This window comes from Eurytemora carolleeae, unplaced genomic scaffold (assembly GCF_000591075.1).
Source record: "Eurytemora carolleeae unplaced genomic scaffold, Eaff_2.0 scaffold467, whole genome shotgun sequence".
NCBI lineage: Eukaryota > Metazoa > Arthropoda > Copepoda > Calanoida > Temoridae > Eurytemora > Eurytemora carolleeae.
In genome coordinates this window covers 99,920-122,378 of record NW_019396432.1, presented here as the reverse complement: position 1 = coordinate 122,378, position 22,459 = coordinate 99,920, and the positions used below count along the sequence as shown (strand labels likewise).

The 22,459-nt window shown below is 32.1% G+C and overlaps 1 protein-coding gene across 1 annotated transcript in view; it reads left to right on the top strand.

Moving 5' to 3' along the window:
* Positions 1 to 12,611: 12,611 nt before the first annotated feature.
* Positions 12,612 to 22,459, top strand: part of LOC111703221 (calpain-9) — a 51,279-nt gene continuing 41,431 nt past the window's right edge. Inside the window, exons 1-11 of the mRNA XM_023475104.1 lie at positions 12,612 to 12,768; positions 14,369 to 14,629; positions 14,893 to 14,947; positions 15,287 to 15,341; positions 15,723 to 16,003; positions 16,350 to 16,438; positions 18,038 to 18,090; positions 18,165 to 18,282; positions 19,154 to 19,250; positions 19,841 to 19,915; positions 20,475 to 20,532. Coding sequence (XP_023330872.1) covers positions 12,683 to 12,768; positions 14,369 to 14,629; positions 14,893 to 14,947; positions 15,287 to 15,341; positions 15,723 to 16,003; positions 16,350 to 16,438; positions 18,038 to 18,090; positions 18,165 to 18,282; positions 19,154 to 19,250; positions 19,841 to 19,915; positions 20,475 to 20,532 — 1,228 coding nt within the window. The 5' untranslated portion in view covers positions 12,612 to 12,682. The remainder of the gene's footprint in view (positions 12,769 to 14,368; positions 14,630 to 14,892; positions 14,948 to 15,286; positions 15,342 to 15,722; positions 16,004 to 16,349; positions 16,439 to 18,037; positions 18,091 to 18,164; positions 18,283 to 19,153; positions 19,251 to 19,840; positions 19,916 to 20,474; positions 20,533 to 22,459) is intronic.

Sequence of the window (22,459 nt, the reverse complement as noted above, 5' to 3'; positions counted from 1 at the left end):
AGTTAACCCACTCAATTCATAATTGCTATGAACATTTTTGTCATTCTATACAGAGTTCCCCCATCACTATATATGTATATATATATATTTATATTCAGGCATAGTCTGAAGCCTAGAGATACCTTACAACTGAGATTAGAGCATTGACAATGTTCTGATAAGAAACTTTTAATTTTATCTTTAATTAAGTTTTTAAATCAAAATTCTTTTTTATTCATTTTGTAACTGAAGAGAAGAAGGGAAATGTTATTTTACCTTAAAGTAAGCAATTATTTTTAGAAATTAATCCAATTAAAATACAGGGTGTTCCACGAAACATGACTTTAATGACGTCTTTAATCTTTTAAATAATCTTAGAAGTAAAATTGTAATCTAATAATTACAAAATAATCCCTGGTCTTGGGATTTACTAAATGTGGTCTGCCTTTTTTGTGCTTTCAATATTACCGGAGATATGAATTATTTTGTTCAGATTTCGACTATTTTGGTTTTCTCTTCGCTCATACATATATATTCTTGCTATAGCTGGTAAAACGGATGGACCAAATTAGCTAGCTGAATTTTTTGGAGGGAACTCATTGCAGATAACCCAGTGTGGTTCCCTCAATTTTTTTCTTCAAAATTTGAAGATCTTATTAATTCCACGGGTAACGCCGGGCTAGAAATTTATAAATTGAAACATGAACGAAATTAGCCTCGTCAAATTTGGAACTTGGAATCCGTTCGGTTTAAGGCGATTCTTTTAATACCAATCATGGCTTATTTTTAACAAATTCGGCCTAATTTTTTCAACTGCGAATGCATGAAGCTTTACATATTTATCGTTTTCAATCGCAGATTTCAAACTGGTATGTACAAGGTGTCCCACATCAAATTAGACCGCGTCAACGGGTTTAAATTACGATTTAATTAGAAAATTTAAGAAGAATGGATTATTTTGAAAAATTTAATATGGCGAACAAATTTTTAGCAGAAATGCTACATTTTTCGAGATAATCTAGTATGGTATGGGACGCTCTGTACAAGAGTGTACAGTTTCAAGATTGCATACTAAATGTACATATTTATCGAAAATCGTAACTTTTTATTTTATTTGAAAAAAATATTTTTTTAAATATAAAACAGCCTCCATGCAAAATTATCAATTATATTATAAAAATGTGTCATCCTTAGACAGTCAATTATGTTAAGGTTACCGTTTTAAAACTTCTTCCAAATATCGTTCGAACCAGCACTTAAATGCTCCAAGACTTATACTTTTATTTGTTTCATGGCCGGCATAAAATTACCAAAATATTTTTAACCTAAAGTAGTCAACACTGAAAGAATATTTCAGGTCGCTCTCCTACCCTCGAGTTTGGGACCTAGCGCAAAAAGGTTTATCAATCTTGGATCCTGATTCCTGCCTGCTCTGCCTGCTCTGCCTGCTCTGCCTGCTCTGCCTGCTCTGCTTGCTCTGCCTGCTCTGCCTGCTCTGCCTGCTCTGCCTGCTCTGCCTGCTCTGCCTGCTCTGCCTGCTCTGCCTGCTCTGCCTGCTCTGCCTACTTTGCCTGTTCGTGTCTCTGTTATGAAGCCTAATTGATACAATTAACTTCCTGTCTATAGTAATCTATGCTATGCATCTGGTCCTCTATCTATCTGTTTATCTATCTCTCTATCTATCTATTTATCCGTCTACCTGTCCACACCTATATGAGCTCTACCTTCCGGACCATCTTCAACTTCCTGTTTTAGTTTCCCACGAGAACTTTCGAATTCAAATCTTTAATATACGAAAAAATTTATAGTTTTCGTAATTAAAGTTTAGGCATTAATGATTGTATGTAAAATATCATCATATTAACAATAAATCATTTTTGTTTAAAATTTTAAGAACATTAATGAATCAACGTAAGGAAATAAAAATGAACGAATTTTTTTTACTTTTACATTTATTTTTTCAAATGTTGTTTCCAATTTAGACTTTCTTACTAGGAGACTGAACACATTGGAAAAGTTCCCGGTCAAGACTAAAAACTAAACTATGTAATGTTTGTATATACACATGTGATTTTATTTCACTCGATTTTATGAATTTTTGATCGAATAAATACACTTGTGAAATATTTCAATCGTTAGTATAAAAACTGTAGGCAAAAACAGATAACAGAGAATATTATGTAATGAATAAGGCCATGGTAGCGTTTTTATCATGTAACGTTTTTTAATGGTATCGTTTCTATAGGGTTGCGTTTTTGTATGGTAGGGTATTTTTAGTATGAACTAATTTATTTTTTGAGATTTAAATATTTAAATGTACAATGTATATTGTTTTTATCTGCAATTCTCATTCGTTTATAGTGGGCCAACTAATTAAAACAACCTACTCTGGTTAGGCGGGTCCAAACTACANAATGTACAATGTACATAGTTTTTATCTGCAATTCTCATTCGTTTATAGTGGGCCAACCAATTAAAACAACCTACTCTGGTTAGGCGGGTCCAAACTGCATAGTAAATTGTGATTTTTTTATTTGTATTATCTCGTGCTTTGTAGTTGAATAAAAATATGAAATATGATTTGTTTATTAAATTTTTTCTTTGTATTTAGAAAAAATTCTGATTTACGTAAATGTTACATGTATTTACAATATAATCTCAAATATGATTTTTAAAATTCATGTTCATTAGTGCAGTGTGAGAGATAAAAGAGCCATTTTGATTTTGTAGCGGAACACATTTTAAGAATGTACTATAGTAGTAACTTTAATATGATGAAGTTCTAATGTTAAAATTCATGTTCAGTAGTGCAGTCTGAGAGATAAAAGAGCCATTTTGATTTCGTAGCGGAACACATTTTAAGAATGTACAATAGTAGTAACTTTAATATGATAAAGTTCTAATGTTAAAATTCATGTTCAGTAGTGCAGTGTGAGAGATAAAAGAGCCATTTTATTTTGTAGCGGAACACATTTTAAGAATGTACTATAGTAGTAACTTTAATATGATGAAGTTCATGTTCAGTAGTGCAGTGTGAGAGATAAAAGAGCCATTTTGATTTTGTAGCGGAACACATTTTAAGAATGTACTATAGTAGTAACTTTAATATGATAAAGTTCTAATGTTAAAATTCATGTTCAGTAGTGCAGTCTGAGAGATAAAAAAGCCATTTTATTTTCGTAGCGGAACACATTTTAGTACAATAGTAGTAACTTTAATATGATAAAGTTCTAATGTTAAAATTCATGTTCATTAGTGCAGTCTGAGAGATAAAAAAGCCATTTTGATTTTGTAGCGGAACACATTTTAAGAATGTACAATAGTAGTAACTTTAATATGATAAAGTTCTAATGTTAAAATGCGTTTATACGGAATATGTCGGTGCACCTAATTTATTAATTGTATACGGTATCCCCGAATTTTGATCTAAAACTCTAAATGCATTTTTTAAAATCTAATGTTGATTTATATTTCTTTGATTACAATCTTTCTTTCACTAACTATATTCTCTATACCTCTTCACTTCTAACCTTATTATTCTTTAATTCTAAACTGTAAACATTGAATCTAACTTAATTTCAAATTTCATGACTTGAATTTAAATTAGTATCCTAAAATCCATCATAGTTATGTTAAGATATTTATAAAAAAAACTTTTGAATTGAAACTTTAAAATTTTCTAATCCCAATATCTTCGCAATCTGATGGTGAAAACCTTTGATATTTCAAACTTAGATAATTTGAAATATCTCAGATCGAAGACATTGGGTTGCAAATATAAAGGAATTAGAAAGACTCAATTACTTTGTAAGAGTGTTTTTTTGGTCTTTACAGTCTCATCCTTTTTGATTTTCCGCAATTTTTTAGTATCAACTACAGTCAGAAGAAAATGCATTGAAAATCAAATTTAAATTCATCTTATTATATCATATTTTATCAGCTTGCATTGTTTTTATTGTTATAAATATTTATATTAATATTTTTTTCTTGAGTGAGGATATAAAAAAGAACTGCCTTTACCTTTTAAAGCTCTATATTAACCTTGGTGTTAAAATTAAACTCTGTTTTGGAAAAGTGGTTAAAGCTTTATTGTCAAGCCCCCCCCCCCCCCCCAGTCCTTCCTCTGTTTCTAATTCTTACACATTTTATCTGTTTCACGGTAGGACGCACCTATTTCCCCTGGGGGTTGACCCTAAGGCTGTCTAATGTTGATAACTGATAGTCTATAGTCTTGTCTCACGGTAAACTGGAGGTCTTGGTTAAAAGAACAACGAGTACTAACTTTAGAACCCATTTTACACATTTTATGTAGATATTCGTATTTTCTATTTCTACTTTTTGTTTGGCTTATATTTATTTTAAACACTTTTTACAGATTAAAATAGGACTAAAAGTATTTCTTGTTAGTTTTACGTGATCTAGTCAAGTCTAGTAAACCAAATCAATAAAATATATCGACAGCTTTCTCACTACAGGATATAGCTAACTTAATCAAAGAATTTGAGCCTTTGCTATCTTTGCAACCTAAATCTATGATATTTCAAACTATGAATTCTGTTGAATCAAATAATCTAAGTTTGAAATATCAAAGGTTTACACCATCAGGTTGCAAAGATAAAGGGTTAAGGAATTTAAGTTTGTGGCAAATACTTAATTCCTTTAACCATTTAAAAAATCAGTACATATATAATTAATAAGGTAATTAAAAGAAAAATTAGATTATTCTACGGCTAAACTTGCTCGAAAAATATTTATTCTCTACAAAATTAGGCATTTAATATTTTTACGGGTGATTCAAAAAAATTTCCATCCTTTATTCTAGTAAGTATCTTTTAAAGGAATTGAGTTTTTACCACTAACTGAAATTTTCATCTTCCCTATATCTTTGTAACCTGATGGTGTATACCTTTGATATTTCAAACTTAGAATATTTATCGTTTGAAATATCAAAGGCCTACGACTTCGAGTTCCAATGATATAAAAATTAGAAAATTGATTTTGTTGCAAAAACTCTGAAAACTTTTTAATGTCCAAAAATGCAACAAAAAAACTGATCATGAATTTGGTGGTATGCGAAATATAACGATATCTATTACAAAGAAAGAAATTGCCTACAAAAAGTTGTACAACCCCGCCCAAGTATAAGTAACCGAATATACCCTACCCCCCTCCCCCACATCTCCCCTCTCTCCCTTTAAATAGTATCTAAACTTGTAAACCCCTCTCTCCCTCTCTGAATAGTGTCTAACTTTACCCCCTCCCTCCCCTCATTCGTGCACTTCAATATTTGTTGAAGGGCCTCGTTTCAACTCTCTCTAAACTCATTAAAGAACAGTGTTCAATATTGTCCCATCATCTAGACATATATATTCAACATAACTTCATTCACTTGATACATCTAGACATATATATTCAACATAACTTCATTCACCTGATACATCTATAAAGAGAAATATATGAATATAGACAGATATATATAATATATAGATATATGTAAATATCTACAGGTTATGTATTTTTAACTTTAACTATATTTATTCAAGGAGGGAGGGGGTGGAGGGCCGCCTTGAGCCACGCGAAATGACCTCCGGAGCCTCTTGATAAGCAGAATACCCTCCAAGACCCGCGAAACCGTCTCTGTGTCTATCGCCTACCACGCCAAGGCTCCGCCATTCTGTCTCCATGCCCCGCATTTTGGTCTCCGACAAAAGATATTTGGCTTTTACATCCACGAAAAAACTTTTTAAAAATAATCTCACCATGATATAATTGTTTTTATTGATGCATGAAAAAAAATTTTAAACCACTATTTTAATTGAAATTAAGACTTCGATTTTGTTTTATGAATTTCAAATCTTTCTTAACTTGTGAATGAATATTGCAGTTTTATTTAAAGATAGAGAAATTTTATATTATTTGTCAGATTCATCTTCAATAAATAAAATAAATCAAAATAAATCACAAAACAGGAAAGCTTTTGTGAAATACTTGATTTTGTGCTTTTGTAAACTTTTCAAGTTAAGATTAATTGAAGAATTAATATTTGAACTTTGTGAATTAAACTATTCTATTGACTATTATGAAGAGATATATTTTAATTTTTAATTGGTTAAGCCAGAAAAGGAAAAACATAATTAAATACAGCAAACGGAGATCAAATTACGGAGGCTATGAGGCATAGCAAGAGGCACGAAGACGGGTTTGCGTGGCTTGGAGGTGATTCTAAGTATCAAAGGGCTCCGGAGGGCGCTACGACATCTGCTCTAATTCCATTTGCTCTATGGCCATTTGCTCCAGTTACATTTGCTCTATTAACCATTTGCTCTATTAACCATTTGCTCTATAGCTCATAGATCAAGACGTTTGCTCTATATGTCATCTGCTCTATACGTCAATTGATCTATGACATAACACGTAATTTGCTCTATTAACATTTTTATGACTGTGATGGTCCAATTGCTCTACTCAACATTTGCTCTATTAGTAAACACGTCATTTGCTCTATAAACATATTTTACAAATATCTAATCATATTAAGACTATATTTTTACAATTTTACAGTTTATCTGAGTAATTTCTGATGGATGTCTGTGCTCAGGCAAGTTCAGAATATCTTTACCATCTATGAAAGTTTTAGCCACGGCAGAACAATTCTGCCTTCCATATTCAAGACATCTTCAGTACTGAAATACACCCTGTTTGTTTAGAGTAGAATAAATATAGTTTTCACCATTAGGTTTTTTTTACCCCTCTTATTATTGAGCAGTCTCTCTGTCATGATGAACTTTGAAGAACTGATTAAAACTGCAATTTGCTAATTTTCAAAAAAAATTCCCGCATTTCATAGTCAAGTTACGCTCAGGAATTCCAATAAAAGCTATTTTATAGTGTATTTTTAGGTTATAGAGCAAATGACGTGTTTAGTCATAGAGCATAAGAAGTTTTATGTAAGACAAAAAAGACTATTTTAAAAATAACTTTGATCCCCTCTTTGTTAATTTTACTCGGGCTAACCAAGCGTAGAGTAATGTGTCTTCTATATCACAAAGAAATGTCATCCATGTATTTATATTTAAATTTTGCAATCTATCGTAAAAGAACCAAAAAGAACCAAAAATGTGCCCGGCCCTTCAAACTTTCTATCCTACTTAACGTTTGGGTTAAACTTAATTATAATAATAATAAAAATATTTTTGTGACACACCATAATCCAATCTACTCGTATTTATTCTGTGACACCCTGGGATACATATATTGCATATACAGGTATAGTTCCCAGGGTGTAAGGATAGGTAGAAAATTATTAAGAGTTGATTAACTGTAGCATGTAAACCATCTGGTTTCTGCTTTTCTCATCCAAAACCTGGGATATTGACAGATAGCAAATTTTAGATTTTCCAAAAAAGATTAATTTGTCCGCCAAATAAGTCAGACTTTTTGGAATTTATCAAAGCTTGTTTTTTAATCATTCAACTTTTGATCATGAGATGAAAAGCTTTGAGGAGGGGGGGGGGGGGGGTGTTTTCCCCCATATCACAATCATTGGAGATTAATTTAGTTTTATTCCCAGGGTTTTTATTCTTAACCAATGCAAGCAATACGCTATAACATCAAATATTATATCTTTATACATAAAGTTGTAATTTCTGTTTGTCCGATCATAACTCATAAACCCCTTGACCAATTTGCCTCAAATTTTGATTGGGTAGCTCGGGAGAACCACTGAAATGTTCTTAGTTTTGTTTTGAGATTCTAACCTGAATGGGAAAATCGTAATTTACGACTAAGCGCAGGTTTTTTAATTAGTAGAAAAATATTATGTATTTATAATTTAATCAATTGTCTGTTGTGCTTGATTTCTTGCTTGCGCGTTGTAAACTCTCCTAATTTTATTATTTGTGCGCAATCCCTGAATTAAGTTTTCTCAGTCCAACTGAAACTCTGGGAGGAAGTAGTGATCAGCGCGTGGTGCGCTTAAATTGACAGTGAAATTTCAGGGCTTCCGGAGACAGTAGCATATGACGGGGGGGGGGGCAGTGTGTGTTATAAAATTACCACAAATACGTGTTTTACTCCTAAAGTCCAAAAATAAAATTAAACTAAGCTCGAAAGGAAATAATTTTTTTTGCCACAAACTCTAATGTTGTAATTTGTATATCTTTGCAACGCGATGTTGTCCTGTTAATTGTTAGAAACCCTAGACAACAAGAAAGAAACATTTTTTAGTTTTTCTTCAATTATTTTAATCATTTCCAATTTATTGCTCTTGTTCTTCTTTCTTTTTCCTACAAACTTATACGTTTATATATTTCATAATGTTTTAATTCTATATAAAAATGTGGCTTGTATTTCTATTTGTTTGTTTCTTTGTGTCCAATAAATGACAAAACGGCTGAACTAACGGGGCTCAATTTTTCTGTGGCAACTCACATTGCTGGTCAAAACTGAAAATTTGTTTCGGGAATTTAAAATGAAAAATTTGCGAAAATTTTAGAACGATTTAAAATGGCGACTTTCACTAAAACAGTTAGAAGCTGAAACTGTTGGGAAAGGGTGTGCGAAGCGTCCTAAAAGCCAAGCATTTATAATGTTTCATATATCTTTCATTGTATGAGTCAAAACGTGCGTACATTATGTTTAATATTTGCAAAGGATAAAATTAAGTTTAAATTCAACGATTTAAACTGTGTATCATCTATCTATCTATCTATTTACGAATAAAAATTACGCGTTAGACTGTAATCCAAGTCAATCAATCTTAAACCACCCCCCCCCCCATCGTGCTTCCCGTACATCACCCCTTGATTTAAAGTTTCTCTGACCAGATACCGTGAAACATTTTTAGCGTCTTAGCATTATATATTACATACATAAATATATATACATGAGAAAATATTTTGATTAGTACAGGGTGTCTCAATCAACATGGGAATTGAGAGACGACTTGAATATAGTCTTTGATTTCCGATGATTGATCAATGACATTAAGTTCAAACAAGATCAAACGTCTAATGAGTTTTCCAAATTTAGGGCTACCTTCTTTGTATTTTAAAAACGTTTAAACGGTTTTGTTTTCATAAACTGGAATCTGGACAGCTTTCCTAATATCTCTGTCAATATGAAGGTAAACAAAATGGAAGACCATATTTGGATATTGTGAGAATAGTAGTTTTCGGTGTTTTATATTTTAACTTTAATTATGTTTAAGCAATAATCCCGCATGGAACAAAGACGATGTAGAAGTCGTCATTTAATTCCCATGTTTATTGGGACACCCTGTATAATACAGAATACAGAAAATACATACACGTAAATATGTCCAGTAGCATTTCGTGTGATTGATTGAGCGTGTATGAACATTTTATAACGTATACACGTAAATAAAATGTTTTAAACACAATTCATTGTTTTCATTTTTCTCAAACTTTATCCTTGGCACGTCCACAATACGCATACTTGCCAGGGCGTATACAGGAATAATTCTACGTATTAAAATCAATGAAATACAGACAAAAATACAATTATGTAAACACAAAACTAAATAAAACCTAAAAAGAAAAAAAATACTTAAAATTTATTTTAAAAGCACACAAAATTAAATATTTCCTAAATATTTCCTTAATATTTCCTAAATATTTCCTAAATATTTCCTAAATATTTCCCAAATATTTCCTGAATATTTCCTAAATGTTTCCTAAATATTTCCTAAATATATCCTAAATATATCCTAAATATTTCCTAAATATATCCTAAATATTTCCTAAATATTTCCTAAATATTTCCTAATATTTCCTAAATATTTCCTAAATATTTCCTGAATATTTCCTAAATATTTCCTAAATATATCCTAAATATTTCCTAAATATTTCCTAAATATTTCCTAAATATTTCCTAAATATATCCTAAATATTTCTTAAATATTTCCTAAATATATCCTAAATATTTCCTGAATATATCCTAAATATTTCCTAAATATATCCTAAATATTTCCTAAATATTTCCTGAATATTTCCTAAACATATTCTTAATATTTTCTAAATATTTCCTAAATATATCCTAAATATTTTCTAAATATTTCCTAAATATTTCCTAAAAATATCCTAAATATATCCTAAATATTTCCTAAGTATATCCTAAATATTTTCCTAAATATATCCCAAATATTTTCTAAATATATCCTAAATATTGACCGAAAGTGTTGTGAAATCTATAAGAAACCAAAGAAAAGGATGAATGACAAATGACCACAAAAAGTATTCATTGCTAAATATTTTTGCTAAAACAATTAACTAACCCCTGAGAATATTTTGGCCACTTTATCACAGAATATTAGAATCATTATTCAAGAAGTATAGGTATAGTTTTGTAGGATAAAAACAGGCAGACAGGGACAGGGGGGGGGGGACGATGGATCGGAAAAAGGTATCTTTAATATTTTCAAATTTGACAGGTTGTGATGACAAAATTTGCATAAACCACACAAAGGTTGAATTAATATATGTAGGTTTACAACCTATACTGCATAAATATACTAATATATTAATAAACGATTAAAATAACTTTAATATAAATCTTTATTTTTTATAAACCAACACTATATCTACAGGGTTACCCAAAAAGGATGAGACTTCGGAGACGACTGTTTCCCTGGAACTATAAACTTGTTTTTTTCTTTGCCAAATCATTTTATGCCATAAAAGACTATATTCAAGGCAGAAGACTTAGTTCAACCATGAGATCGTCATATTTTCAGATCGTCTTCTTTACAGTCTCATTCTTAACTCTGTATATTTCCATAGTAAATCTAATCTAAGTGGGAGATGAGCCCTATCAAGTGCATCTGAATAAAATTTCTAAATGCGCGACACACTTCTATTCTAGTAATATTCTTACATTTTACTGCTTGTAAGTATCAGCAAGTTGTTAAAGCTGTCATTGAGTAAGTAACATTGTTAAGAAAAAGTTTAGTGCATGTCCGTCATTCAGTCTTGCAGAAATTTCACAAGTTTTCAAGCTTTTTATGTAAAACTTCAGTAAATATACGTAATACGTAGTAACCTCATAAAACTAAGCTATTTTCTCCAACTTTGATGGTCCATAAACCTTCCCTGGGGACATGTCAGGTCCAACGCATAATTTGGGCCAGTCGTTTTGACGTTTATCGGACACAAAAACAAACACCCAAGCAAAGTATATATGTATATAATATATAGAAGAAGGGTTTGCATTAATTTATACTAATAACACAGGTGTAGGTCTAAATTGAATTACTTCCCAAAGTTATTGTTAGTCTTTTGGCGTAATTATTGCCTAAACATTTTAGATTTTAAAATGTTGAACTTTAACCGTAGAAAAGGAATTGAGTCTTTGCCACAGACTCAAATGTTCTAATCCTTATATCTTTGCAACCTGTTGATTATTTGATCTAACATAATTTACAGTTTGGAATATCTAAGGTATACGACATTGGGTTGTAAAAATATAAGGATTAGAAAATAAGAGTTTGTGGCACGGACTCAATTCCTTAACAGTTAAGGAATTTACACGTTTATAAGTTAAGAAAGTAAGATTTTGAAAAGTACCAGTTTAGCTGTATTCTGAGAATATTTTCTAATTTTCTGAATAATTTCTCAGTTAGCAGATTTAATAAGTTGTGTGTGCATGTACCGTATCTATATATCCTTCAATCTATCTATCTATCTATCTATATATCCTTCAATCTATCTATCTAAACTGAAGTGTGTGAATGCACGTACGATTGGAATTTAATGTTTTTAATCATAATTCCTCTTATTTGAAGATTAGAAGAACAAAAATGTTTTGAATTAATAATTTTTATTATAAAAAAACTTTCTTGCCTCATGCTTGTGGCATTATAAAATCAAATCTATAGGAACTGAGAGGTCACAAAGTTGTGCTAAAGTTCAACATAACTTCCTTTTGTAATACAGATATTTACATTTAACATTTGCATTCGAATAATCATGATTAATAAAACATCCTTTATTTTTAAAATCTCTGATTCATAGTTCCAAAATTATTCTTCCGACCATAAATACATTCGCATTATCTAGAACAATTGCAAATTCAATTATCAATTCGCAATGGTTCCTAAACCTTAAACCAATGGATAGATGGATAGATAGATAGATAGATAGATAGATAGATAGATAGATAGATAGATAGATAGATAGATAGATAGATAGATAGATAGATAGATAGATAGATAGATAGATAGATAGAATAAAAATTTGTATTCATATTATTCAGATTTTTATTCATAAACACTATTCAAACTTATTTTTTCGGAGTTGAGTTGTTGCCTCAAACTCAATTTTTTTCATTCCTATATCTTCACAACCTGATGGTTAAACCTTTAATATTCCAAACTTTGATTTGAAGATTTTTACGCAGCAACGATTTTGATCCTCGAACCCTTACGTTTTAAGTTAGAAACCTATAGCTCAATGTCTTATTCATGCTAAGAAAGTTACAACCATAGGTTGTATTTATCAATCTACAGTCTACACTGCTTTATATTGTTGCTATTGCTGTACCAAAGTTCCACGGCTAAGAAATTGGGTATATTACTAAAAATAATTGTATAATAAAATTATGTTTTAAATTTCTAGATACTAGAATGAAATAATAGAAAAAGGGATATGAACGGAACAAAATAGACTTCCAAGATAAATAAAGAAAGATGGAAGGCCATCATCGGAGAACTGTTATAAGGTCGAATAGTTATATGAGCGGACCTATAGAGACAAGATCTCCTGAATATTTAAGGTTAGCAATATACTAGTAAGGGTTACAGCAGTAGGGAGAGGTTTATGAATTAGGATTGAAAATAAATGCAGGAGTTTAAAAGAGTGTCAATTACATTGCGGGAAGAAAGGAGGTATAAGGGGTTAAAGGTTGATACAAGGGTACAAATAAGGGTAGAGAGGGGGGGGGCAAAGGCAAGGGGTACAGGGTTGGGAAGATGTATTATAAATCAAGATTGAAAGTGAAGGCAGGAGTTTGAAGGAGCTTCCAGTATTGCAGGAAGAAAAATAAGGTGAAGGCTGGTAGGGAAGGTAAAAATAAAGGGGTAGGGAAGGTAAAAATAAAGGGGTAGGGAAGGAAAAAATAAAGGGTAGGGGAGGTAAAAATAAAAAGGTTGGGAAGGTAAAAATAAAGTGGTGGGAAAGTAAAAATAAAGAGTTAGGAAAGGTAAAAAAAAAGAGGTAGGGAAGGTAAAAATAAAGGGGTAGGGGTGGTGAAAATAAAGGGGTAGGGAAGGTAAAAATAAAGGGTTAGGAAAGGTAAAAAGAAAGGGTTAGGGAAGGTAAAAAGAAAGAGGTAGGGAATGTAAAAATAAAAGGGTAGGGAAGGTAAAAATAAAAGGGTAGGGAAGGTAAAAATAAAGAGGTAGGGAAGGTAAAAATCAAGGGGTAGGGAAGGTAAAAATAAAGGGTTAGGGAAGGTCTAAAGAAAGAGGTAGGGAAGGTAAAAAGAAAGAGGTAGGGAAGATAAAAATCAAGGAGTAAAGAAAGTAAAAATAAAGGGGGTAGGGAAGGTAAAAATAAAAGGGTAGGGAAGGTAAAAATAAAGGGGTAGGGAAGGTAAAAATAAAAGGGTAGGGAAGGTAAAAATAAAGGGGTAGGGAAGGTTAAAATAAAGGGGTAGGGAAGGTAAAAATAAAGGGGAAGGGAAGGTTAAAAATAAAGGGGGAGGGAAGGTAAAAATAAAGGCTTAGCGAAGGTAAAAAGAAAGAGGTAGGGAAGGTAAAAATAAAGGGGTAGGGAAGGTAAAAAAAGGCTTAGCGAAGGTAAAAAGAAAGAGGTAGGGAAGGTAAAAATAAAGGGGTAGGGAAGGTAAAAATAAAGGGGTAGGGAAGGTAAAAAGGAGTGGGTGAAACATAGAGAAGTAGCAAGGAATTGCAAAGGATGGAAAAAAGTTTGTGTACTCTGGTTTGTCAGGATTAAAAAGAATGTAAAAAGTATTTCCATTTAATAGAAAAAAAATGTTTCACATGTGGGTTATTATTCTAATCTCTAAAAATTTCTGTTTTATGATATCTATAAACTTAAAGGAACTCTAAGCGTTATCCTCCCTGCAAAGATAGAAATGTCTGATTCACAACTGTATCCTTAAAAGCTTTGTCTGATCAAGTATGATTTTATTTCTATGTATATTATTTTGAAAACTTATTTTTTCACTTTCTACATATAGGACTAACATATAGGAATCATAAGACTAACCACTTTAAAACCTTGAACGAGAATATCTGCCACATCTTTGATTAGATAAGTGTTTTAATGGTACCTTGTGAATCGGGAAATGCCATCTTTGAATGAAGGGTCACTTGAAGTTACGTTTACAGTCCCTTTAATAAATGTTTCAGGTCTAACCTTGCACACTCACAATACCGCCTGAACAGGTCAACTTCCTTCCTACACAATATTTCTGCATCTAGAGACTTTCATAATCCCTCCGCCGCCTCTAGAGATTTAAACCATCTCTCCGCCTCCAGAGATGCACACAACCTCTCCGCCTCCAGAGATGCACACAACCTCTCCGCCTCCAGAGATGCACACAATCTCTCCGCCTCCAGTGATTTACACAATTCTTCTACGGCCGATATACCACAGAATTCAACTCTCAGGTATGTCTGAAAAAAAAATATTGTTTTTACTAAAATTCTGTCTGTTAACAGGAGAAAATGCTCGGAGAAAAGGTAAAAATAAAAGACCAAAATGTAAATAAAATGAAGAACTTTTAAAGCTTCCATAAAAGCCCAGGCCTTTAAGGCCAAAAATAAAACCATTTTCGGCAGTAAATGTAACCATTTTTAATAAAATATGCTTATTTGTAAGCTAATGATTACAGTTTTTTTACTAAAAATATTACCATTAATTGACTGTTTAGGTTAAGCACTAAACTGGCTCCAGATGAAGCCAGAACATTCTTTAATGGCGAGGAGGTAAGGATAAGCGGCTTAAAGGGGGAGGGAAGAGGGGACCTAGAGAGGGGGGCAATTAGGGGGTGTGGTGTCCCCCCTGGAAAATTAGAGGTGCAAGTAGAGCGCCTAGCCCTTTAATTTTGATTTCCAAGAATAGATTCTTTTTAAGGAAAAAATCCTGTTATCAAAAACCATGGGGGGAAAAATTTTGCCAGGGGCCGCCGTGGGGCTGAGAAATTTTCGTAAAAAATTCTACCCCCCCACCCCTGGAAAATATCGTAAGCCGCTTCTAAAGATAACATCCTTAAATGAAAAATACCGAATAAAGGTTTTAATAAAACTTTAGATTTTTCCTTTCAGGATTTCTCCACATCGACTCCAAACCCTGAACAAATGATTGGTGATACAAATACAGGTTTAATCTTATAAGTTGCATTCTAGAAATTTCACATTTGAGCAAAATGTCTTGAATAAAATCTCAAAGCGAATTTTTGTGATTCACTTTCCAGTTAAAGATCGTTATTGACGATTTACAATTATAGTATTTGTTTTACATAAAATCTAATACCCCGCTCATGACACGCGCACAAAAGCAAAACAATTTATGAAAATCCCACAACCCACTTATTTTATTATTAGAATATTATATCAAGAATTCATTAAACCAGATTCTTCTTTAATCTGAATTAAATTCTCATTAAAAAAATTAAGTAGATTCGCTCCTATCAATGAACTCTATAATTAGTTCATTTTCATTGTTGTACTGTGCAATTGGAATAAAATGAAAATTATTCAGGTTCCCAACTGGAGAATGAATATGAAGGTCGTCATACTTTACCGAGAGAAAATGGAGGTCATCATGATTTACGACAAAATGGAGGCTATAATACCTTTAGTAAAAATGAAATATCTAATGGAGGTAACAATTTGAGTAGAACTGGAGTGTCTAATGGATATAAGGGTACAGGAATGAATGGAGGCCGAGGTGTAAATGGAGGTTTGATAAAGAGAGAGCTCCCTGAACCTCCAAATCTGCCTCCACCGGACTATAATGAAACAATGGCAGCTAGAAGTAAGGTATCAAGAATCCTTCAAGATCACTGGGTTTACATATTTATTATCTATTCAATATACAGAGTGTTTTTGAAAAAGTGTTTTTATATTTCGTTTAGAGATAGATAAAAATCCTTTAAAAAGCGATGAAAAATGGATAATCAAGTTATGATCGAGCATCCAACCCAAAAGACAGACAGGATAAACAGAGATTTATTCGAAGATTTTCCATTTTAAAACAGTTTCGCAAATATATAGTTTGGAAGAAGTCTACCTAGCTAATTTTTGTGGTGGATTTTTATCTATTTCTTTACAAAATGAAAGAAACCAAATTTTCAAAAACACCCTGTACATTATACAATGTATATAGGGTACGTTTGGGCGTTCTGTGACAAGACATGAGTCTGCTAGAGTACCAATGGTATCTGTTGGAATACATGCTGATACTAGAGATGCAAGGTTTGTATCACAGATTGAAAAACTTTTATTAATCATTACGCAAAGATCATATCTTTAAGAAATTTTAGAAGTTTATTAAAGATCAATGAATTTTCTGTTCAGTTTATAAACTGCTTCACATTATACAATGGTAATTTTACAACATTTTACGCATTGTGGGCACAGAGACAAATTGTTTGGAGTAATCTAAAGAATAAGAAAATATGAGAAAAATCACAATATTAACTAGCATTACCTGAGCATTACAGATTTCCTCAAAAAAAATTCTATTTTGCAATTTTCTCGTTTGTACTTTAAGAGTATGTTATGATGCATCATTTTTATTGTTCATAATGTTTTCAAAAATTAATCATGAAAGGGAAACATGTTGTGGCTTAAGGCCGCCTGCCTTTCCCCTCTCGTCTGAACTTATTGTCCAAAAAATATTATGGTATTGAGAAAGTAAAATTAGTTGCTGCTGTCTAGCCAACCAACAGATTAAAAAATCTTGCAAAATACAAATACAAAAAAAATCTAAGCAATATTTACTTTAAAATCAATAAAATAATGTTGTAAGTACATTTCTGAAAATGTATTTAATTTATGTTTTTTAATGGCAATATGGCATCATAAAATGTTCAAGGGTGGATACAGAAAAAAATCTAGAAGCTCCAAGGGGGCTGGGGGAGGCAAAATTTGAACTGTAAATTCAAAACATTTGGCTTCTTGAATATCAGGCATAAGTATAAGATACTTTAAAGGTACACAGACAGTCCAATTAATTTGAAAATACTACATTATCTCTCCTTTAAACAAAACTAACAGAAATTTTTTTTTAAATCTACATTTTACTAAAACCCCCTGATTCAGAACAGCAAACTATTTTTTATGTTCTTCACTCTTAAGTTTAAGATTGAAAAAGTGTGATAGCTCTGAGTTCTAGGGGGGGGGGCTATGTTTAACTAGTCTTGGGGGAAGCACTGCACCCTTGCCTCCCCCTTGTAAACGCCCTTGAAAATGTAAATAGATTTTATACTTAACTTATGAGAATATTAAATATATCGAAATCATAATAAGAAATGTAGAGTATGTTATTTCTTTTAAAAAATGACTATTTAGAAAATCTAAATTGCACAATACAAATAATACAGGGTATCCCACGAAACATGACAGTAGCAAGACGACTTAAAGGTCGTCTTAGATTTTATATAATTTGCTGTATTTATTTTTCAACTTTATTTTAGAAGTAAAATTTTAGAGTTAAAATAATCATTCAATACCCCTAGTCCTGGCATTTCCAAAACGCGGTCTGCCTTTTTTGCTCTCGATATTACCCGAGATATAAAGAATTTCGTTCAAATTTCAACAATTTTGGTTTATTTAACAAAATTGAAATCTGAACGAAATGCCAGGAATAGGAGAACTTTGTGAATTATTTTTGGAAGAATCATACATATTTAAGTATAGGTTGACGACTGAAGGTCACGGTTATAAGACTAGACTGTCATGTTTCGTGGGACACCCTGGACAGTGGACATTTTCTAATTTGTTTATTGGGACACCCTGGACATTTTCTAATTTGTTTATTGGGACACCCTGTACATTTTCTAATCTGTTTAGATCTGACACAGATGTTCCAGTTTTTAAAAATAGAGACTTTTCCACAATTCCTGGTAACACATTTTTCTTTGTTAACAACTTTGTTTTCTGTATATTTTTTTTATTGATTTCTTAATTTTCATTTTAGGAGAAGTTGTTTTTAATACAAACGAGCAAAAAACGGCTACCGTTGGACGTGTTCCAAGAGTGAACAGAATGTCGTCTTTTTATGGAGATTTAAATTCTTCAAGTGCAACGCTAGAGAGGTAATGAGAAGTATCTTCGATTACTCGAAATACGAATATGTAGTAATAATATTTTATATAAGGAAAAAAATGCGTTTTATAATAACTAAAGTCGGACCCATATAACTGTGAATTAGACTTGACTCCAGTTATGATTTTAAATAGTCCAATGAAAATGAGAGCTACAGGGTACCCCACGAAACATGGCAGTTGGTGAATAGTTTTAAATGTCTTCGTTCATAATTTGTTAGGTTGTTTGATACAAAAGAGATTAATTATCATTAATAAGAAATATAACATGCAGCAGTCATAAAAAAATTGATTTCAAAGTAAAATATATTTAAGTAAAAGGTTTTGCTAACGAAATACACTGCAAAAGGTATTTAATATCTAATATAATATATGGAAGAAGACATTCAAAACCATTCGCCAACTATCATGTTTCGTGGGACACCCTGTAACACGTTCACTGTTCAGTGTCCACACATTGTGCAATGTAGACTATACAACTCATTTCACTTATTCAATTGTTTTTTAATTGGTAAAACTATGTTTTTTTATTTCTATATAATAAAACAAGACATTTGTATACATGTTACCTCTGGCCGGCCAAACGACTGGACCGAATGGGGTGAAAATTTTTGTGGACAGTCACGGGTAGCTTGGGGACAATAGGCTAAAAAAATAGAATTTTTTTCTTCAAAATGTTTAATTTTGGTTTCAAAATTATTTTTTCTCCCACGGACAACGCCGGGCGTTTAAGGTATTATTAAAATATAAATAAATATTTTATTACAATTATTTTTGGTCTCACTAAATAAGATATTAATTCTTGAAAAAATGCAGAAAAATGTGAATATTAATATATAACTTGACAAAAACATGTGCATAGGAGTTTTGCTACATCTGGGGAAGCATTGGAGAATACTAAAGGGTCAGTTCGTCTCTCAACAGTATACAGGGTTGGCAGTCTTCTGCTCAGTGAAGGGGTAAACATCAAATATTATTATTTTTACAAAACTTAAAGGGACTGTACGCGTAATTTCAAGTGACCTCCATGCAAAGATGGCAATGCCCAATTCACAACGGTACGCTTAATCTAATCAATTCTAATGAATTACATATCAATGTTTAAAATTTAAATAAAACTGATTATTTTCAATCATGGTTTCTCTTCAGACGTGACTTGCGCATTTCTAAGCAGAAAAACATTTAGGAATTATAAGAATTTAGTACTTTTAAACCTAGAGAACGAAAGTATCTTTAACATTATTGATCAGATCAAGGATACCGTTCTCAATCTGTCATTTCTATCTTTCCATGTGGGGACACATCTAAATACGCTTTCAGTCCGTTTAAACGTATTCTAATTTATCTCGATGATATCAATTTGCGGCTCAATTTTCATACCTAAAGCTGCCGCGATCCTTAGTAAACAAATACAGAACAGGGTATAATTATATTTAGGTGTACGGTACAATATAATTATATTTAGGTGTACGGTACAATATAATTATATTTAGGTGTACGGTACAATATAATTATATTTAGGTGTACCGTACAATATAATTATATTTAGGTGTACGGTACAACAAACAAGGCGGTTGTGGATATGGGAGGATCTACTCCAAATCTTACAGAGTCAAATACTTTTGTAAGTACATATATTACAGTGCAATAGAGAAATGAAATTTATATTTTAGAATATGCATGTACTAGCTTGGGATCCCAGTATTGTCCAGGTTACTCATAGTTACTCCCGCAGTTTACCCGCACTTGGTCGATTTTAACGGGAAACTAAATTTTTAAAATAAAAGCCGATTCACTACTCTTAGAATCTCAAAACCAATCTAAGATAATTCCTGTGGCTCTCCCAAGTTCCCCAATCAAAATTTGACGCAAATCTGTCCAGGGGTTCCTGACTTATGATTGGACAAACAAACAGTTGTGCAGCAATTTGAACACAATTTTAGAAATAAACACACGGGTTTCTTTCCCTCGATGATCAGTCAAAGGATTAAAGGGTAAAGTTGTATTGAGGGTGTTATTTGATATTATGCTTACAGGCGTTTAGTTTTAAAACAAAAAAAACAAAAATAATAGTGAAATAGATATTCTTATAATCTTCCAGGAATAAAGTAGTCATCAATTTAAAGTTAGATACGAAGATTATCTTCTCAATATAATGTCTATATTTATGCTAATACTTCCAGGTGCCGCCTCTGGAGAAAAAATCAAAAAGTGGAATCATCTTTGGAAGTTCCACTCAAGGTAAGGAAACCGACATATTTAAAAGTCGTCTTCCGCGGTGAACAAAATTATTTATATCAATGTGTTCTAACTGTTCCATGTTGTATACAACTTTTAAACACGAAACTATTTAGTACACATCTTAATCTGGCATGCACTAAAATATAATCCAGTCCAGTGTCCAGTGTTATTTCCTTTAAAATGTCGTCGTTTTTTTTAATTATAAACAATCAATATTTACTCGATAGATAGATAATTGTTAATGTGTCTTTTATGTCTAAAATTGTGTTAATACTAGGGGGGGAGGTGAACTGTCGCAAGGAAGTGTCCGGATGCATGACACCAATTTTTGTACAGTGAAACCCTTAATAACGATCGAATACATCGAAAGAATTCATTAAATGTCGTATTCTTCACTTTCTGATAATGGAATGTTGCAGATATTTAGTTTTTTAATTAAATGATTATATGGAACTCTTAAAACCTGTTCCCGCATATTCATGGCTATTTATTTATTTTCGCAAATACTGAAATTTACGTAATATACAGGGTGTCCCAAAAAACATGGGAATTCAGTGACGAATTCGATATTGTCTTTTTAAATAATTCTTAGATTTAGTATGGTGATACCTACTGAGAAATCTGTAATTTGTAAGAGTTTCGTCTGCTGTGTTCACATTGTGTTTGTTTATGTTTTGACTGCATACGGTTGTACTTAATAAAACAAAAAAATTACAGTATACAAACAGAGTAAACTTGTCAGTCTTCACTGTTCATCTTGGGGAGACATTATAGACTCATCTTTACAGTCTTTTACCCTTTTCATAAAATAAACTCTAGCAGACATAATAATATTATGGCTTATGAAATTAGGTATTACAATGCTAATTCATATCAAAGACGATATCGAATTCGTCACTGAATTCCCATGTTTTTTGGGACACCCTGTAGTATAAAACTCATTAAAAAATTGTCAAGACGACATTTGATGAATTCTTCCGATGTATTCGTTATTAAGGGTTTCACTGTATGGAAAAAATGCCATTCTCTCATACCTTTTACTGTCACAGTTTACTAAAATTAAACCATGGTTAGCATTTAAGGGTTGTGTACTTGAGATAGTGTTTGTAATTGCGTATTTTCTTATTTTTGGTTTGTGCAGATGGGAGAGGGGAGTTGGGAGTGTTAGGAGTGTTTGGTAATGTCAGGAGATTAAGTTTATGGAAGGTAAGGAAGGACATTTGAGGTGTGACGTGATGGTAATTATGAGTAACCTGGGGAGCGCCGGTTAAATCAGCTCCTGCTTTTCTATATGATAACGCTATTTAACTTTTTAACATAACTATGTTTATGTTAAATGTTCACATATAGTTTGCAGGGAACCCATGGGTTTCCTGAGGGCCGGTAACATAGGTTAAAAAATTGTAAATTTTGTCAATTCTACGGGCAACACACGCGGGGCTTCAGTAAAAAATTGTGACTTAATACCAAGCGCGGGTGAACGGCGGGAGTATCTATAACTATGAATATTAAAATAAACCTGGGCAACAAAGGGCAATACAGCAAATATATTTTAAAGTCAGTCTGACACATTTTGAATCCCCCTGCATGCACTTACACACAGTATGAGCACAAACTTTCCCTAGTTCAAGTATTCGCAAGTATGTAGTTTGCAGTGTTTATTGTGTAGTGTGTACTCTACACCCCCTATACATCATACAAGTGTCAGGCAACCCTTCTAGTTAGAATAGGAAACTTTCAAGATTATGCTGCAGCCTGCAACCAAAATAGGTTTAGTATATTCGTTAACTTTATGGTATTTTGTAAAGGAATTGAGTCGATTTGCCACAACTCAATTTTTCTTTGAAACTGCATGGTATAAACCATGCGGATTAGAGAATTAAAGACTCAATTCCTCTTAAGCTTATTACTGCGAGTTGTGAATTAA